This window comes from Salvelinus namaycush, chromosome 33 (genome assembly GCF_016432855.1).
Source record: "Salvelinus namaycush isolate Seneca chromosome 33, SaNama_1.0, whole genome shotgun sequence".
NCBI lineage: Eukaryota > Metazoa > Chordata > Actinopteri > Salmoniformes > Salmonidae > Salvelinus > Salvelinus namaycush.
Genome location: NC_052339.1, coordinates 235,507 through 250,881, shown reverse-complemented (window position 1 = coordinate 250,881; position 15,375 = coordinate 235,507). Strand labels below are relative to the sequence as shown.

Genomic DNA, 15,375 nt, shown 5'->3' with positions numbered 1-15,375 from the left:
TCATCTGAACAACATTGAAAGCCCTCTCATACCCGGCCCACAGCAATACACTGGCTCTGGGATATGCAACTATTTCATTACTCACTCACTCAACTTTCCAAACATAACAAATAAAAATAAACACACACCACACCATCCACACATACTGTGCCTTCTGTTTACTTAGTTTTTATCTTCACTATGTAGAAATAGTGCTTGTGTTCAATTAGTTATATGTGAAGATTTATAGAAAAGCTATATTTTGTATTGTATTGTTACAATCAGTAACCGGGCTTGAATTGTGTTTATTTTCCTCATCTATGAGAACTTTGTAATTTTTAAAATAACCATGGAGTAATCTTTGTGTCTCTGAACAACTGGTTATCAATATATAGTTTATCAACGACGAGAGCTACTCGTTTCGCTTTTAATCTATTTTCTTTGAAAATTGGATACAGAACTTTGCGCCGTTCTGCAATTTCTTTCGGAAACTGATCATTCATGCCAATTTTGGTCCCAGCAAGTCTTTTACCCAGGCTTTTAACCATTATTTTATCTTTAAATGAAGCAAATTTGGCAACGATTGGGCGTTCGTACCTCTGCCCTCTCTGTCCGAGGCGGTGTACACGTTCAAGTTGGATCTTATCGATAACTTCGCGTGGAATCTGAAGCGCTGCAAAAAGGAACTCTCTAACTACAGATTCAGGAACCTCTCCTTCTTTCTCTTGGATACCTGTAAGTACCAAATTCTCTCTCATGGATCTAGTTTGTATGTCCAGTAAGCATTCCTTCAGAACGTTGTTCTCTTTTTTAAATTCATTCATTTCGGTTTCAATCTTATTGACTGTCCCTTTTAGCGCGTGTGTTTCCTTCTCCAAAGCCGCAGCTTTTTCATCACTCATCTCTAGGCTTGCCTTCAACTCTTTTATATCTTTACTAACTAATTCAAGTATACCCAGTTTGTCATTTATTGATTTTAACAGATCGGTTTCGACCTTTACCATTGCCGGTGGTGAGAATATTAGATCATCAGTGTCGGTTGAGGAGTCACGTTTTCGTTTTTGAATCGGTTCCCCTGTCTTACTCTCCGTCATGTTTGGGTGTTGCTTGTTTTCGTAATATTTGTCGATAAATGTCTCTAGTCTTAGGATTTGTTTTGTGTTATTATCCAGATTGAAGGTTATCACCCACCAGATTATTTAGTGCTAATATTTTAGTCTAATTTAGCAGATATTTCGAATATTATGTTTTATCTTGAGGTGCTCTACATAACTTCGTTCAGTCCGCCATTACCTTTACGTTACCTTTACGTCCGCCGTCTACGTCCTCTGTCGTTGTTGCTTCTTTTGCTTTCGGTCTTTCAGTACAATGGACTTGAAGAGGCTTTAACAACATACCTATGTGTGAGGAGAATAAAACGTATACAGCCTTCACTAACCCACTGGGTCTGCATGAGTTTATAGTTTATAGTCTTTACGTTAAGAATTTACTGATTTACACAGGGTTGAATGCAGTGTTTTCAGACCGAGTGAGCTATGGTCAAGTGGGGCATCTCGTTGAACTCGGCACGGCCTAGAGACTAGGTTGATGCCATTTGTTTCCCTTTCTGTGATGATTTCAGCCTGTTTGTGTATGTTTCTAGTACAAATTGTGCTTCCAGAACAGCAGGAATACAGACTACAGGTCTTAATTGTTTATTATCTACTTCACTTGCTTTGGCAATGTTAACCTGTCTAGCCCCGGGGTTCTGCTAGCGGAACCCCCCCCACATTCCACTGAAAAGGCAGCGCGCGAAATTCAAAAAATATTTTTTTGAAATATTTAACTTTCACACATTAACAAGTCCAATACAGCAAATGAAAGATAAACATCTTGTGAATCCAGCCAACATGTCCGATTTTTTAAATGTTTTACAGCGAAAACATCACGTATATTTATGTTAGCTCACCACCAAATACAAAAAAGCACAGACATTTCTTTCACAGCACAGGTAGCTTGCATAAAACCCCCAAATAGAGATAGAATTAGTCACTAACCAAGAAACAACTTCATCAGATGACAGTCTTATAACATGTTATACAATAAATCTATGTTTTGTTCGAAAAATTTGCATATTTCAGGTATAAATCATAGTTTTACATTGCAGCTACAATCACAAATAGCACCGAAGCAGCAATAATAACTACAGAGAGCAACGTGAAATACCTAAATACTCATCATAAAACATTTATGAAAAATACATGGTGTACAGCAAATGAAAGATACACTAGTTCTTAATGCAATCGCCGTGTTAGAATTCTAAAAATAACTTTAGTACGACATACAGCTTACGTTATAGCGAGACAGCGCCTGCAATGAGGGCGGAAAATAATACTAAACATTTTCCACAGAAATACGAAATAACATCATAAATGGTTCCTACTTTTGCTGAGCTTCCATCAGAATCTTGTACAAGGAGTCCTTTATCCAGAACACATCGTTGTTTGGTTTTAGTTTCTGTTCAGAAACTTTAGGGTCCGTCTCTATGGGTTGAGGTGGTTTCAATGCATCTAGACTTGTGACTCTGTGACTTTTCTAAATGTTGTCATTTTCGCAATGGTCAAAATGAATTGAAATCATTGCAAATGTACGAGGCTGTTTGTTATGAATTTTATGAATAATGACTAAATGATGTATACATTTAACGTAGAACTATAACTAACAGAATTGTACCCTGTCTCTGTATAATGATGGAGAATGTTTGTCCATAAGAGAAGAGGAACTGTGGCAGACAACTTGTGACCTCTGTGGAACTGATAACAGGGAAGGAAGTCTCCCCACACAGGGAGGGGAGAAACCTTGGGCTTGTAGTAGATTGTATAACAGGTGGCAGGCAATGTATGAGTAGGATAAGACTTGTGAACTATATTGTCTGAGAGGAGGAGGGACATTTATGACGAAATGAGAGGTATTAAAACCAATGTACAGGAAATGATAAGGAGAGCTCTCGTAAATAAACATTCTGACAATTGTAGACTGGCCTCTGTCTGTTTCATTTCAACAAGAACCTTACAAATTCTTGGTAACAGACCGAGTAGTTTAATTGATGTTCAGTTTATGAGCATTGAGAACATAATTCTCTTAACACTGTTTCTCGGCCTGAGAACCTTCCAGAGCCACACAACTCACTGTGCACGATCAACTTATGCTGTAGAACATGTATATAAAGTTCCAGAGCTCTAGATCTGACGGTTCTTTGATAGTTCGAACGCATGTAACTATTGCAGGCTCTGTGTGTCTTTAAGCCCCTCACTGTTACTCCCCAGTGACAGTGACAGTGTGTGTGTGTGTGTGTGTGTGTGTGTGTGTGTGTGTGTGTGTGTGTGTGTGTGTGTGTGTGTGTGTGTGTGTGTGTGTGTGTGTGTGTGTGTGTGTGTGTGTGTGTGTGTGTGTGATTTCAGAAAATCACAGAAATCACGTAGCGCTCCGGAACCCACCTTTACGGATTCGTCTGAACACGCTGCAACTGGATCTGTAACTTTGAATTTTTTTACATTTATTTAACCATCACCAATGGTCGTAATTTCCGATAAATGGCTGGTTCTTTTTTTCCTGACACCGTAGGTTCATGTACTTTGACGTGAAGCGGTCAAATTACCGCTCTATTTTCGTTTTTGACCTTTAATCCCAGAAGAATGGCCTTAACTCAAAAAGGGTTGAGGCCTCAACGCCATCTTGTTTCTGGGCTAACAGGCCATTAGACCAAACCTACCAAACCTAAACGGAAACCAAATGTCCGAGAGACTTTATTTGATGACTTCCCGGAAGATCTGGCCCTGGCCCTCTTCTCCTTTGTTGCTCCTTGCGGAAACAAGCGAACAAGTCTTTGGTTGCCTAGGTCACAATGCAGCAGCAGCACACATAGAACTAGAATGAATAGAAGGAGTTCGGAACCTCTAACCTGGTTTTAATGACTTTGCCTCTAACCCTGGCAATAGGGTCAATGCATTCTAGCCACTAATGTACAATAAGAACTGGAGACTGCGTCCAAGAAGTCTGCTGTTGTTTTCAAGGTAATCTAGTTTTCAAGGTAATCTAGTCACGCATATGCCGATTCATGGTACGTCTATATTCAGGTTGCATCTGGTTTAACCGAACCAACATCACATGCGCACTAGCACTCCATGCTCACAGGGAGCAGCGCGAGCAGTGATCACGTCATCCAAAAACATTACAGACATTGGATCAATATAAAATATGAATATCTTCAGCTGTGAGTGATGATGAAAAATAAAATTCGGCCTCAGCGACAATTATTTGAACAATTCAATGGATGTTTTGTGCACCAAGGTAATGACTAAAGTGTCTTTTTAAGAATTTTCTAATCTCACTTCTCTATATGCCCGTGTATGGAAATTGTCTTTCTGGGCCAAGCGTCAGTTAACCTCTAACGCCTCACAAACCCGGATCCGGGAGCACCCCCATCAAAAAAGCTGACTAGCATAGCCTAGCCTAAAGCCACAGGGATATCATATAATAAAATGTTCATGAAATCACAAGTCCAAGACACCAAATGAAAGATACACATCTTGTGAATCCAGCCATCATTTCTGATTTTTTAAATGTTTTACAGGGAAGACACAATATGTAAATCTATTAGCTAACCACGTTAGCAAAAGACACCACTTCTTTACTCCACCATTTTTTTACTCCATCAGTAGCTATCACAAATTCGACCAAATAAAGATATAAATAGCCACTAACCAAGAAACAACTTCATCAGATGACAGTCTGATAACATATTTATTGTATAGCATATGTTTTGATAGAAAAATGTGCATATTTCAGGTATAAATCATAGTTTACCATTGCAGCCACTATCACAACTCTCACCAAAGTGACTAGAATAACTACAGAGACCATCGTGTATCAGCTAATTACTCATCATAAAACATTTCTTAAAAATACACAGCGTACAGCAGATGAAAGACACAGATCTTGTGAATCCAGCCAATATTTCAGATTTTCTAAGTGTTTTACAGCGAAAACACAATATAGCGTTATATTAGCTTACCACAATAGCAAACATCACAACAGCATTGATTCAAGGCAAAAATAGCGCTAACGTATAAACCACCAAAATATATTAATTTTTTCACTAACCTTCTCAGAATTCTTCAGATGACAGTCCTATAACATCATATTACACAATGCTTATAGAGTTTGTTCGAAAATGTGCATATTTAGCGGCACAAATCGTGCTTATACAATGTGATTAGTGTCCAAAACCTCAAGCAATCTGTCCGGCGCCATCTTGGAGAGGCACCTATTCTAATCGAAAACGATTCATAAACTTGACTAAAAAAATACAGGTTGGACAGCAATTGAAAGACAAATTAGTTCTTAATGCAATCGCTGGGTTACATTTTTAAAATTAACGTTACTTCAAGCATACAGCGTGCGCTAAAGCGAGACGCACCGAAATTCATGGCGGAATTATTATTTGACATTTGTCAACAGAACAACGAATTATCAGCATAAATAGTTCTTACTTTTTGATGAACTCTCATCAGAATCTTGGGAAAGGTGTCCTTTGTCCAAAAGAATCGTTGCTAGGTTGGAGAACGTCCTCTTCAACGTTGCAATTAGCAGTAAACATTAGCATTTGAGCCAGAGATACCCAACTTCCTACAACGCCACGAAAATAAATACCCCGAAAATCGCAATATACTGACATAAACTGATATAATTCGGTTCAAAATAACAAGATTATGATGTCTTTAAAGCCTATATCGAATAAAAACACAGCCGGAAATGTCTAAGATCTATAACCGATGGTTCTAGTACAATGTGCCAAGGTCCTCAGTGCGTCAGAGCGAAGAGGGAAAAGGCCAGACATGTCTTTGCCAAGTGATTTATAACCTTTGAGATCTACGTAGAGACTCCATTTCAAGTCTCCCTATTCGCTAACAACCAGGGGAAGGCGTATGCAGTGCATCTCAACCAATAGAGGACAGGCAGAGTTATACACAGGTCTCAGAGCAGCTTGGAAAATTTGGCATTCTCACATACACATAGGAAAATTGCTCTAAGTCCAGTTCTGTTTCACTCACAGATATAATTCAAACGGTTTTAGAAACTAGAGAGTGTTTTCTATCCAATAGTAATAATAATATGCATATTGTACGAGCAAGAATTGAGTACGAGGCAGTTTAATTTGGGAACGTCATTATTACAAAGTGCTAACAGCACCCCCTATTGACAAGAAGTTAAACTTATTTTTCATTGAAATAACATGGCTGGTTGGCTACCTAGCATTAGAGACTTCTGGCTAGCCTGTAACTAAAAGGCTCTGCATGGTCAATCCGTCATCTGCAGTGGCCATACAGCATTGACTGCAAAAGGCATTCATACTTTGTGCGTGTCGCTGAGCAGAGCTGTTGTGAAGGATGTTGTCAAGGAAGTGAATTTGTGTTTATACAGAACCTCCCGCCTCCAACTACCATCAACCAATCATGTCAATGTGGAGCTATGCTGAGCTGTGCCAGATTGGAAGAGGAAGAGAGAGGCCCAACACGTTGTTTCGCCCACCAATAAATTAGTATTTGTATGGAGGTCAATGAGAGTGTTGAATTTGGTCAATAAAAAAAAGTATGGCTTAATTGCTACGTGAGATTATTTTGATCTAATAGAAGTTGCGTAATGCTTAGTTACGAGTGTACTGATATAAGTAGGACAAGCGACATTCCGGCAACTTTGAGAAAAAACACTTTATATCAGAGTTGTCTTGAGATGGCTATGCATACTCATGTCATGAGGCTAGTAGCATAGCATCTCTCTCCATTGAATACCGACGGTTGACGTCAACAACTCTCATCGACTATCCAAAAAAAGATTACAATAATGAGATGTATCAACCAATCCATAGAAAGGCGAGAGCCATACAGCCCGCCGTGCCGCTTTGTGGACAACAACTCCCATTTTTAGAGTGGAGAGACATGTATCTTGTCAGTAAATCCATAATACACATTTTATATCCCCACTGATGAGTATCAAAGTAGTGTAGTGGAGGTATACGCCCTATCAATTATGTAGTACAATAGAGAAATCATGACAAACGCAAAGCATGTGAAATATATTCACATGTGCGCTGCACACATACTGGTAGCCTAGTTTCAGCAGAATATATTCTGTGGGCAGCATGAGTGCGCAGCTAACAACTGGTTGTTGCATGGAGCAGCTCATACGGGTATTTTTCTCATACGGGGTATTTTACAGCGACTGAAATGACTGCAACACTCAACAAAAAGCTGCGGTTAGTTTCAGAGTGGGTGGCAAGGAATAAGTTAGCCCTAAATATTTCTAAAACTAAAAGCATTGTATTTGAAAACAAAACACTCATTAAACCCTAAACCTCAACTAAATCTTGTAATAAATAATGTGGAAATTGAGCAGGTTGAGATGACTAAACTGCTTGGAGTAGCCCAAGACTGTAAACTGTCATGGTCAAAACATATTGATACAACAGTAGCTAAGATGGGGAGAAATCTGTCTATAATAAAGCGCTGCTCTGCCTTCTTAACAACACTATCAACAAGGCAGGTCCTACAGGCCCTAGTTGTGTCGCACCTTGAGTCGTGTGGTCAGGTGCCACAAAAAAGGACTTAGAAAAATTGCAATTGGATCAGAACAGGGCAGCACGGCTGGACCTTGGATGTACACAGAGCCGCTAACATTAATAATATGCATGTCAATCTCTCCTGACATGCCACTAGAGGTCTCTTCACAGTCCCCAAGTCCAGAACAGACTATGGGAGTCAAACAGTACTACATAGAGCCATGACTATATGGAACTCTGTTCCATATCAAGTAACTCATGCAAGCAGTAAAATTAGATTTAAAAAAATATAAAAATAAACCTTATGGAACAGCATAAACTGTTAAGCAACACAAACATAGGCACATGCATACACACACACAATAACATACACACACGTAAACATGGATTTTTATAAATGTGGTAGTACAGTAGGAGCCTGAGGGCACACACTTAATGTGTTATGAAATCTGTTGTGAATGTATTGTAATGTTTTTAAAATTGTATAACTGCCTTAATTTTGCTGGACCCCTTGGCAGCAGCTAATGGTGATCCATAATAAATACAAACACAAATACACTTCACTTACTGCCATTAAATAACCCAAATAGATTTTTTCAAATTCAAGGTGTCATATCATAGCTGACACCCCATTATTTCTGCAGACATCTTTGAATCTGAATTCAGAGTAGATATTTAACTTGGAAAACGTGGTCACATAAAAAAACGGAGGTATATTTTAAATGTGTTTTGTAAAATTGTCAGTGGAAATTGTTAAAAGTAGTCATTGTGCATAGAGTTGTATGGTTTGTTTAACTTTGTAATAAACATTTTTGTTTGACATACTTTTAAAGTGAAATCTGTGTCTCAGCATCATTCTGTTATCGTGGAATTGCACTGAATTAAATCAAACAATTATTCATTGTTTAGCCTATATTTAATTAATGTTCATTTAGAATGTATTCATCCCCACCCCTGAATATAATAAATATGGGTTTGTAGTCCCCTATAACACAAATTAAAAAAATATCACTTTACAGTTCAGATCTCATTTTCTGAGCTGTAATAACACAAGTACTACCATGTCATCTTACCGCATGACCTCACCTGTGGTAGCAGCCATGCCCGGGTGATGGTTAGAGGTACTGATGACAGTGCCATACTCCACAGCCAAGTGTCCTGTTAGACCTAAATCTCAAAATATTGTCTTAATGGCCCTCTCACAGAAGTCCGATAGGACACTGACAGCCCTAGCGTTGCCCTCTTTGTAGCCTGTCATCTGTAGCTTCTCAATCTCACTCACTCCCTCCTCTGGGAAGAACACTAGCAAGCCGTTCCTCTGCCGGTCCAGGTCATTCAGGCTGCCAAACCCACTCAGCACTGTACTGTCGGTGTCACCGGATGCTGCCACAAGGATGAGGTAGTTGCACATTTGTGGGAGACAAAGAGCTGAGGCATCAACTACCAGGTCTTTGAACGAAGCAGTGGGGCAGTGGAAGAGCTCCTGCACAAACTGGTTATGACCGAGGTTTCACTGGTGCAATGGTCTTGCTGGCAAAGTTAACCCCGTAAGCTCTGAACACCATTCTTCTGAGATCTGTACCAAGGATATCCATGGGGTGTATTGCAATTTTCAAGGATGGCTCGTTCAGGATAGGGCATGTCTGCTCAACCCTCAACAACAACTTCACTGAAGTATTTTGAATCACTAGATAATCCGTTAAAACTCCTGGTTGACACAGTGGTCTCCGAATCAGAGTTCTGGTATCCCAGCCCACATTCCTGTTCATCTTCATCATGGAGAGCCTCTGTATGATGTCATCGGTGGCTACATCTAGATACACTACCAGTCCAGTGCGTTTGAGGTGCTGCATAGCCCCAGAGTGGAGTGGGTTGGATTCAGTTATGGAGATGACACTGCCAGCAGTGGAGAATTTGCACACAACCTGCCCCTCTTCTTCCAGGAAACGTTCACCTCTGACAGCTTGTCAGCCACGGCACCTTCCACGCCCCACTGAGGTTTTTCCTGTTCCAGCCAGACCCATTAGCAGGATGTTTTGGTCCCCTATCTGGGGTACAGTAGATAGCCATGATCTAGATATTGAGAAAGAGCTTGTGCTTGTCCACCATTTCCCAGCTTTCTGAGCAAGCTGCTGTGTGTTGTTCAACACTCCCATCGCTATATACATTTTCACCCTTTGACAGTAGGATACTGGAAGCATTTTGAGGTAGTTGTTGTCAGATCTGTAAGACATAAGATCAGATTGATTCTGCAGGGTAATGCCATCAAATATTGACAGGTAATACATTCATTCAGTGAGGTAAGTTTCTTGTTAGGAGCTGTTGAAATGTGTAATTTATGTAGATGATAATTAACATCTATCCTGGTCATACAGCAGTTAATGTAGCTAGCTAAATTAGCTACATGACCAGTATGAATAGACCCCATAGGTTATCTGCATACTTCAATTTCTGTCTTCTAAAATACGATTCTGTTTAAAGAGGCAATCAGCAGTTGATACAATAACAAAGCCTTCTCTTCACCACTGTTTGTTTTCCTAAAAAGCTGAGAGATGGGGCTGACATTTTAACCATGTTTTGAAGCTATACGGTGTTTGTTAATATTTACTTTGTTTACAAACATTGGAGTAAAACAAGTTTATATGTTGGGTTTTGATGGGGTACGAGCTTGCTCTCTGATTTAATCTGACATGCATCAGTCGATAATTATTTTATTTAAATGTTATAGTCTACCTGGATAATATTTTACAGTACCTTAGCTAGCCATTGTTGTAATAGAGAAAGAGTTGCTGGACCAAATTCAGCCACATTGGCTTGTTGAACGTCGACATATTGTACAGCAAAGTAAATGGACAAACTTGATTTCGCAATTACCGTACTACATGTAAAATAGGGCAAAGCAAAACAGACAAACTGCAGATTGCTCTACGATTAGATAGGCCACTTGTTTCTATTTTCGATGCACCATCCTATTTCACTTATTAAATTAATATACAATGTAGTAATCAATCAGTAACAATGCCTATGAAATGAAAGTAACAAAGAGATTACACTGTGGTAGTAATACTGTCTGTCTTCTATTCGGTTCGTAAATTCAGAGCGTTTTGCTCTCGGGCTGCACACTGGACGCTCCGGCAGAGGAGAGGGTTGATCCGAGCGTTCTAGGCTCACAACGGCAGTCAAGCACCCGAGCCAACTGGCTAAAGTTAGCTAGCTTGCTAGTAACTTCCAGAAAAAAATGAGAGAACACCTCACTCTGACCATTTTACTCGCCCAAGCAGAGCTGGTTAGGGGTTTTTCATGTTATCCAGAGCGTTTAATGTTTAATGACACCGGCCATATTCGATGCGTGTTATGGGTCAGTTATTCTGCGCTATGCCACGTTCAGACAGACGGGAGTGCTCTGACATCCGAGTAGACAGCCAGTGCGAATTACAAACGCGCCCTTAGATTGTAGCACGTTGATGCTGATGTCGCAATCATTCCGCGACAGTTGCCCAGCAACTGTTGCCCAGGGATCTTGTCAAACAAAACATTCCAGAAATTCGAATGTAGAGCCAGCTAGAGTGACTAGCTAGCTATTATTTGCTTCTAAAAAAAAAAAGGTGCATATTCCAGAAATATGTCGACCACTATGTATCCAGCAGAAAGTATTTACAACCTTATTCCAAGGGAGGAGGTTAAAATAGAGAAACCACCAAGGTATGGCTGACTGTGAACTGTCTATAGCTAGCTAACGTAGCTAGTTAACAACGTAACTGTATGTAGGCTACATTGTAGTTAGCTAAACTTATTTGCACCGCACACAGCCGATGGCATTTTTACTGTACCCAGCTAGCCACATATATTTATTTAGCCTATGTTTCTGTGTATTATGAATGTAATGGAGATACTTTGTTGCCACAACCTGCACAGTGAAAAAGACTGCACATGGCTTCTGACTCATGCCATGTCCTGTAATAATCTATCAATCTTGTCTTTTTTATTCCATTGTCAAGGTATATGTCAAAGTTTAGGGCACAAGTTAAGCATGAGAAAATGCTGAATAAGGCTACCAACAAGACTATGGGACCAGTAAAAGTAGACTTTCCCTCTCCAGAGAAATATCTGCTCAAGCACTCCAAGGAACCCAAACTTCCTGAAAGTAAGCAATAGGATGAGATTACATCTCAATATCACTTTGTTTGGAGGTCATTTCCTAACTCTGTGTCTATGTTGTTATACCCTTAGAGCAACCATTTTCATATTTGGATGATGAGACTTTCAAAAAACCACAAATACCTGCCAAAGCAGACAACCCACTTATGGGCATTCACACCAAAAAGGACTTTGTAAAGACAAACGCCTTTGAGAACATCATGGCAGTGCCAAAAAAGCCACAGCCTATCTATGCCGACACTAAAACTGGAGACAAACAGCTCCTGGAAAATTCAGGACTACTCCCAAAGTACATCAAGAAAAAGGTGAACTTATCATTACATATGCAAATACTGCTTTTGCTTTGTCTGTCAAGCAGGTAGTGAATTTGTCCAAGATTTTGATTGCTATTCAAAGAAAGATACTTATATGCTTATTGCACAAAGACACTCAACCTATTTGAACTGAACTGAAGAGGAGCCCAACATAACTATTTTCCCATCCCCTCCCTAGGACTTTGGAAAGACCCCTGAATACTTGCAGCATCGCACTGAGGAGGTGAGGAGGGCTCAGGATGAGTATGACAGCTTTGTCAAGGAACACATGAGACAGGGCACCATGAAACAGCTCTCTGAGGATGAGCAAAACAACATCCTACAGGTAAACCACTTAGGTTCTTAGAACCAAGCCAATAGAATCTGACGTAGAATTATTCATAAAGTTTCATTACATTCATGTATTTGTTTTAGATGATTAGTCATTTAGATAAGATTCAATATTTGAACAATGTATCAAATGATGAAAAGGCTTACAAAGCACCAGCATACATTCAAATTGAATGAAGGGTGTGAGAGAAGGGGTAAGATTTGTGTCTGTTAATTTTTGGAACACGGAAGGGCATTACGATTATTCTCTTTTTAAAATGATTTTATTTATGATTTAAAAAATAATAATAATACAAAACATCCACATACAAACGACAACATACAGACGCATACAAACATCCACAACATCACCCCTGCCCAGACCCACCTACTCACACCCCCATCTCCAGCGCTGCATCACTCCGCCACATGGCCTCAAACTGCACCATTTTGTTTCTCTCCATCGCCCACTCACTTTCAACATTTCGATAATAAATCATTTGAATTTGTATTTATTATGGATCCCCATTAGCTACTCTTCCTGGGATCCAGCAAAATTAAGGCAGCTTATACAATTTAAAAAACATTACAATACATTCACAGATTTCACAACACACTGTGTGCCCTCAGGTCCCTACTCCACCACTACCACACATCTACAGTACTAAATCCATGTGTATCTATAGTTTTTTTTTTTTTTTTTTTTTTTTTTTTAGTCATTTAGCAGACGCTCTTATCCAGAGCGACTTACAGTAGAGTGCATACATTTTATTACATTTTACATACTGAGACAAGGATATCCCTACCGGCCAAACCCTCCCTAACCCGGACGACGCTATGCCAATTGTGCGTCGCCCCACGGACCTCCCGGTTGCGGCCGGCTGCGACAGAGCCTGGGCGCGAACCCAGAGACTCTGGTGGCGCAGCTAGCACTGCGATGCAGTGCCCTAGACCACTGCGCCACCCGGGAGGTGGCGCAGTGGTGTGTGTGTGTGCCAATATAGTGTGTGTGTGTGCCAATGTTTGTGTTGCTTCACAGTCCCCGCTGTTCCATAAGGTGTTTTTTAATCTGTTTTTTTTAATCTAATTTTACTGCTTGCGTCAGTTACTTGATGTGGAATAGAGTTCCATGTAGTAATTTGTGTTAACGATGGAGAATTGGTTGATTTCCAGTTAACTATACAGGTATCTCACTGCACCCTCATATGCCATGTCTTGAAATATGCAGACAGACGGAATTAAAAGTAAATGTACATTGTAATACTTTTGACAGCCAACTTTCTAACACCACGCATAACTTTTCGAGAAGGCATGTATTATTGAGTCATTGTTAGTTTTATACTTAAGACATGACTCTGCTGTTGTGCAGTAGAATGTGTGAATTTTGTTTTGTGTAATAAATTATATACCTTACATTAGTTTATACTGGATTAAGCGTACATTTTTGTTAACTGTAATTTCATTAGTTATGTTCCAACATTTCCTCCATCTTGTGCTATTATCAGTTATTTAAGTCTTGGTTCCAGTAGTTTATATTGTTTTCTAATAGATTGTCAGTTGGATAGGCTCTCTGCAAGATTTTATATATCTTACCTATCATATGAATATCCTTTTCTAACTCAAATAGGGTTCCCTCAAGATTGCTCTGATGTCCAAAAGATTTCAAAACGAAATTTCTTGGTATGAAACTTTTAAGTTGCATGTATTTGAAAATATCTACATTGGTCAGTCCAAAATGGCTTTTTAATTCTGTCATGGAAATAAATGTATTTTCATATTACCATGTCATTTATGCCTTTAGTTTTCCATGTGGACCAATTTATCTGTGAATTCTGAAAAGCTATCCAAGGATTGTTCCATAGGGTTGTGTTTTTAGGAAGTGATATTGGTTATTGTAGAATACGTTTCATTTTCTTCCATATTGTTATAGTGTTCTTAACTATGAAGTTGTTAATGTTCTTAGCTTTATCCTTAGAAAATAGACACTTAAAACCACCCTCTAACTTAGGAAGATGTAAAACATTCCTTTTTATTCTATGAGTTTTATTTGCCCATATATAGTCTCTTATGACCAAGTATACTTTTTTTAAGCAGTCTTTGGTGGGGTAATTAGTATTACAGAGAATAAATATTACGCTGACATACACAGGCTCATTGATAATTCATTGTTCCTGAGCAATAATGGAAAGATCATCTCTTAGCCTGTGTGATTGATGGATCATCCTCTGTCCAGGGCTTGAAGATGAACTGGGGGGAGCTGCACCATCAGTACCAGGGACTCTCTGTTGTCACGGACACCACACCTAAGAAGTACCGCAAGGAGCGTCTGGAGCTGGAGATGAAGCAGCTGGAGAGGGACATTGACCTCATCGAGAGATACAAGACTATCTACATCGCCAACAACTAACACACGACACCTCTTTTCTGTAGTGTCAAATGGCAAATGCATTGTAAACAGATATTCAGTGAAGAAAAAAACAACTGCCCTAAATGCTAGATGTGAAATTGTCTGGAAAATAGTCATATAACTCTCATTACCCTTGTCTATGATTTCACTTTGTTTTGGAAAACTAAATAAACTCTGCACTATATTTTAAGATCTTTTGATGTTATTTAATCTCAAACACAACACGTCAGTATTTTATGTGCTGTTTTTGTTTATTTGTTCATTCACTATGGTAAATGTGTTTTTTGAAGGTCTGCTTATAAGCTGTTTAAAGGCTAGGGTCTATTTTTCTCCACTTCCTGTCTGACTGACATGCCCAAAGTAAACTGTCTGTTACTCAGGCCCAGAAGCCAGCATATGCATATAATTGGTACCATTGGATAGAAAACACTTTGAAGTTTGTAGAAATGTTTAAATAATGTATGAGACTATAACACAATAGATATGGTAGGAGAAAATCCAAAGAAAAAACAACCAGAATGTTTGTTTTTTTGAGAGCCCCTTCCAATGGAACGGTCATATCCAAATCTAGCTCCCAGATTGCAATTCCTATTGCTTCCACTAGATGTCAA

The 15,375-nt window shown here is 39.3% G+C and overlaps 1 protein-coding gene across 1 annotated transcript; it reads left to right on the top strand.

Annotated features, from left to right (window-relative positions):
* Positions 1–11,064: 11,064 nt before the first annotated feature.
* LOC120028137 (enkurin-like) lies at positions 11,065–14,951 on the top strand. Its single transcript, XM_038973336.1, has 5 exons — positions 11,065–11,278; positions 11,575–11,720; positions 11,807–12,039; positions 12,227–12,373; positions 14,591–14,951. The coding sequence occupies exons 1-5, from the start codon at positions 11,199–11,201 to the stop codon at positions 14,762–14,764; spliced, it is 780 nt and encodes a 259-aa protein (XP_038829264.1). The 5' UTR covers positions 11,065–11,198; the 3' UTR covers positions 14,765–14,951.
* Positions 14,952–15,375: the final 424 nt, after the last annotated feature.

Excerpts from the sequence above, each read along its gene's own strand:
- LOC120028137 (XM_038973336.1), top strand. The coding sequence starts at position 11,199 with ATGTCGACCACTATGTATCCAGCAGAAAGTATTTACAACCTTATTCCA. Across the intron at positions 11,721-11,806 it reads GGAACCCAAACTTCCTGAAA|AGCAACCATTTTCATATTTG; the intron begins GTAAGCAATAGG and ends TTATACCCTTAG. Across the intron at positions 12,374-14,590 it reads AGCAAAACAACATCCTACAG|GGCTTGAAGATGAACTGGGG; the intron begins GTAAACCACTTA and ends TCCTCTGTCCAG.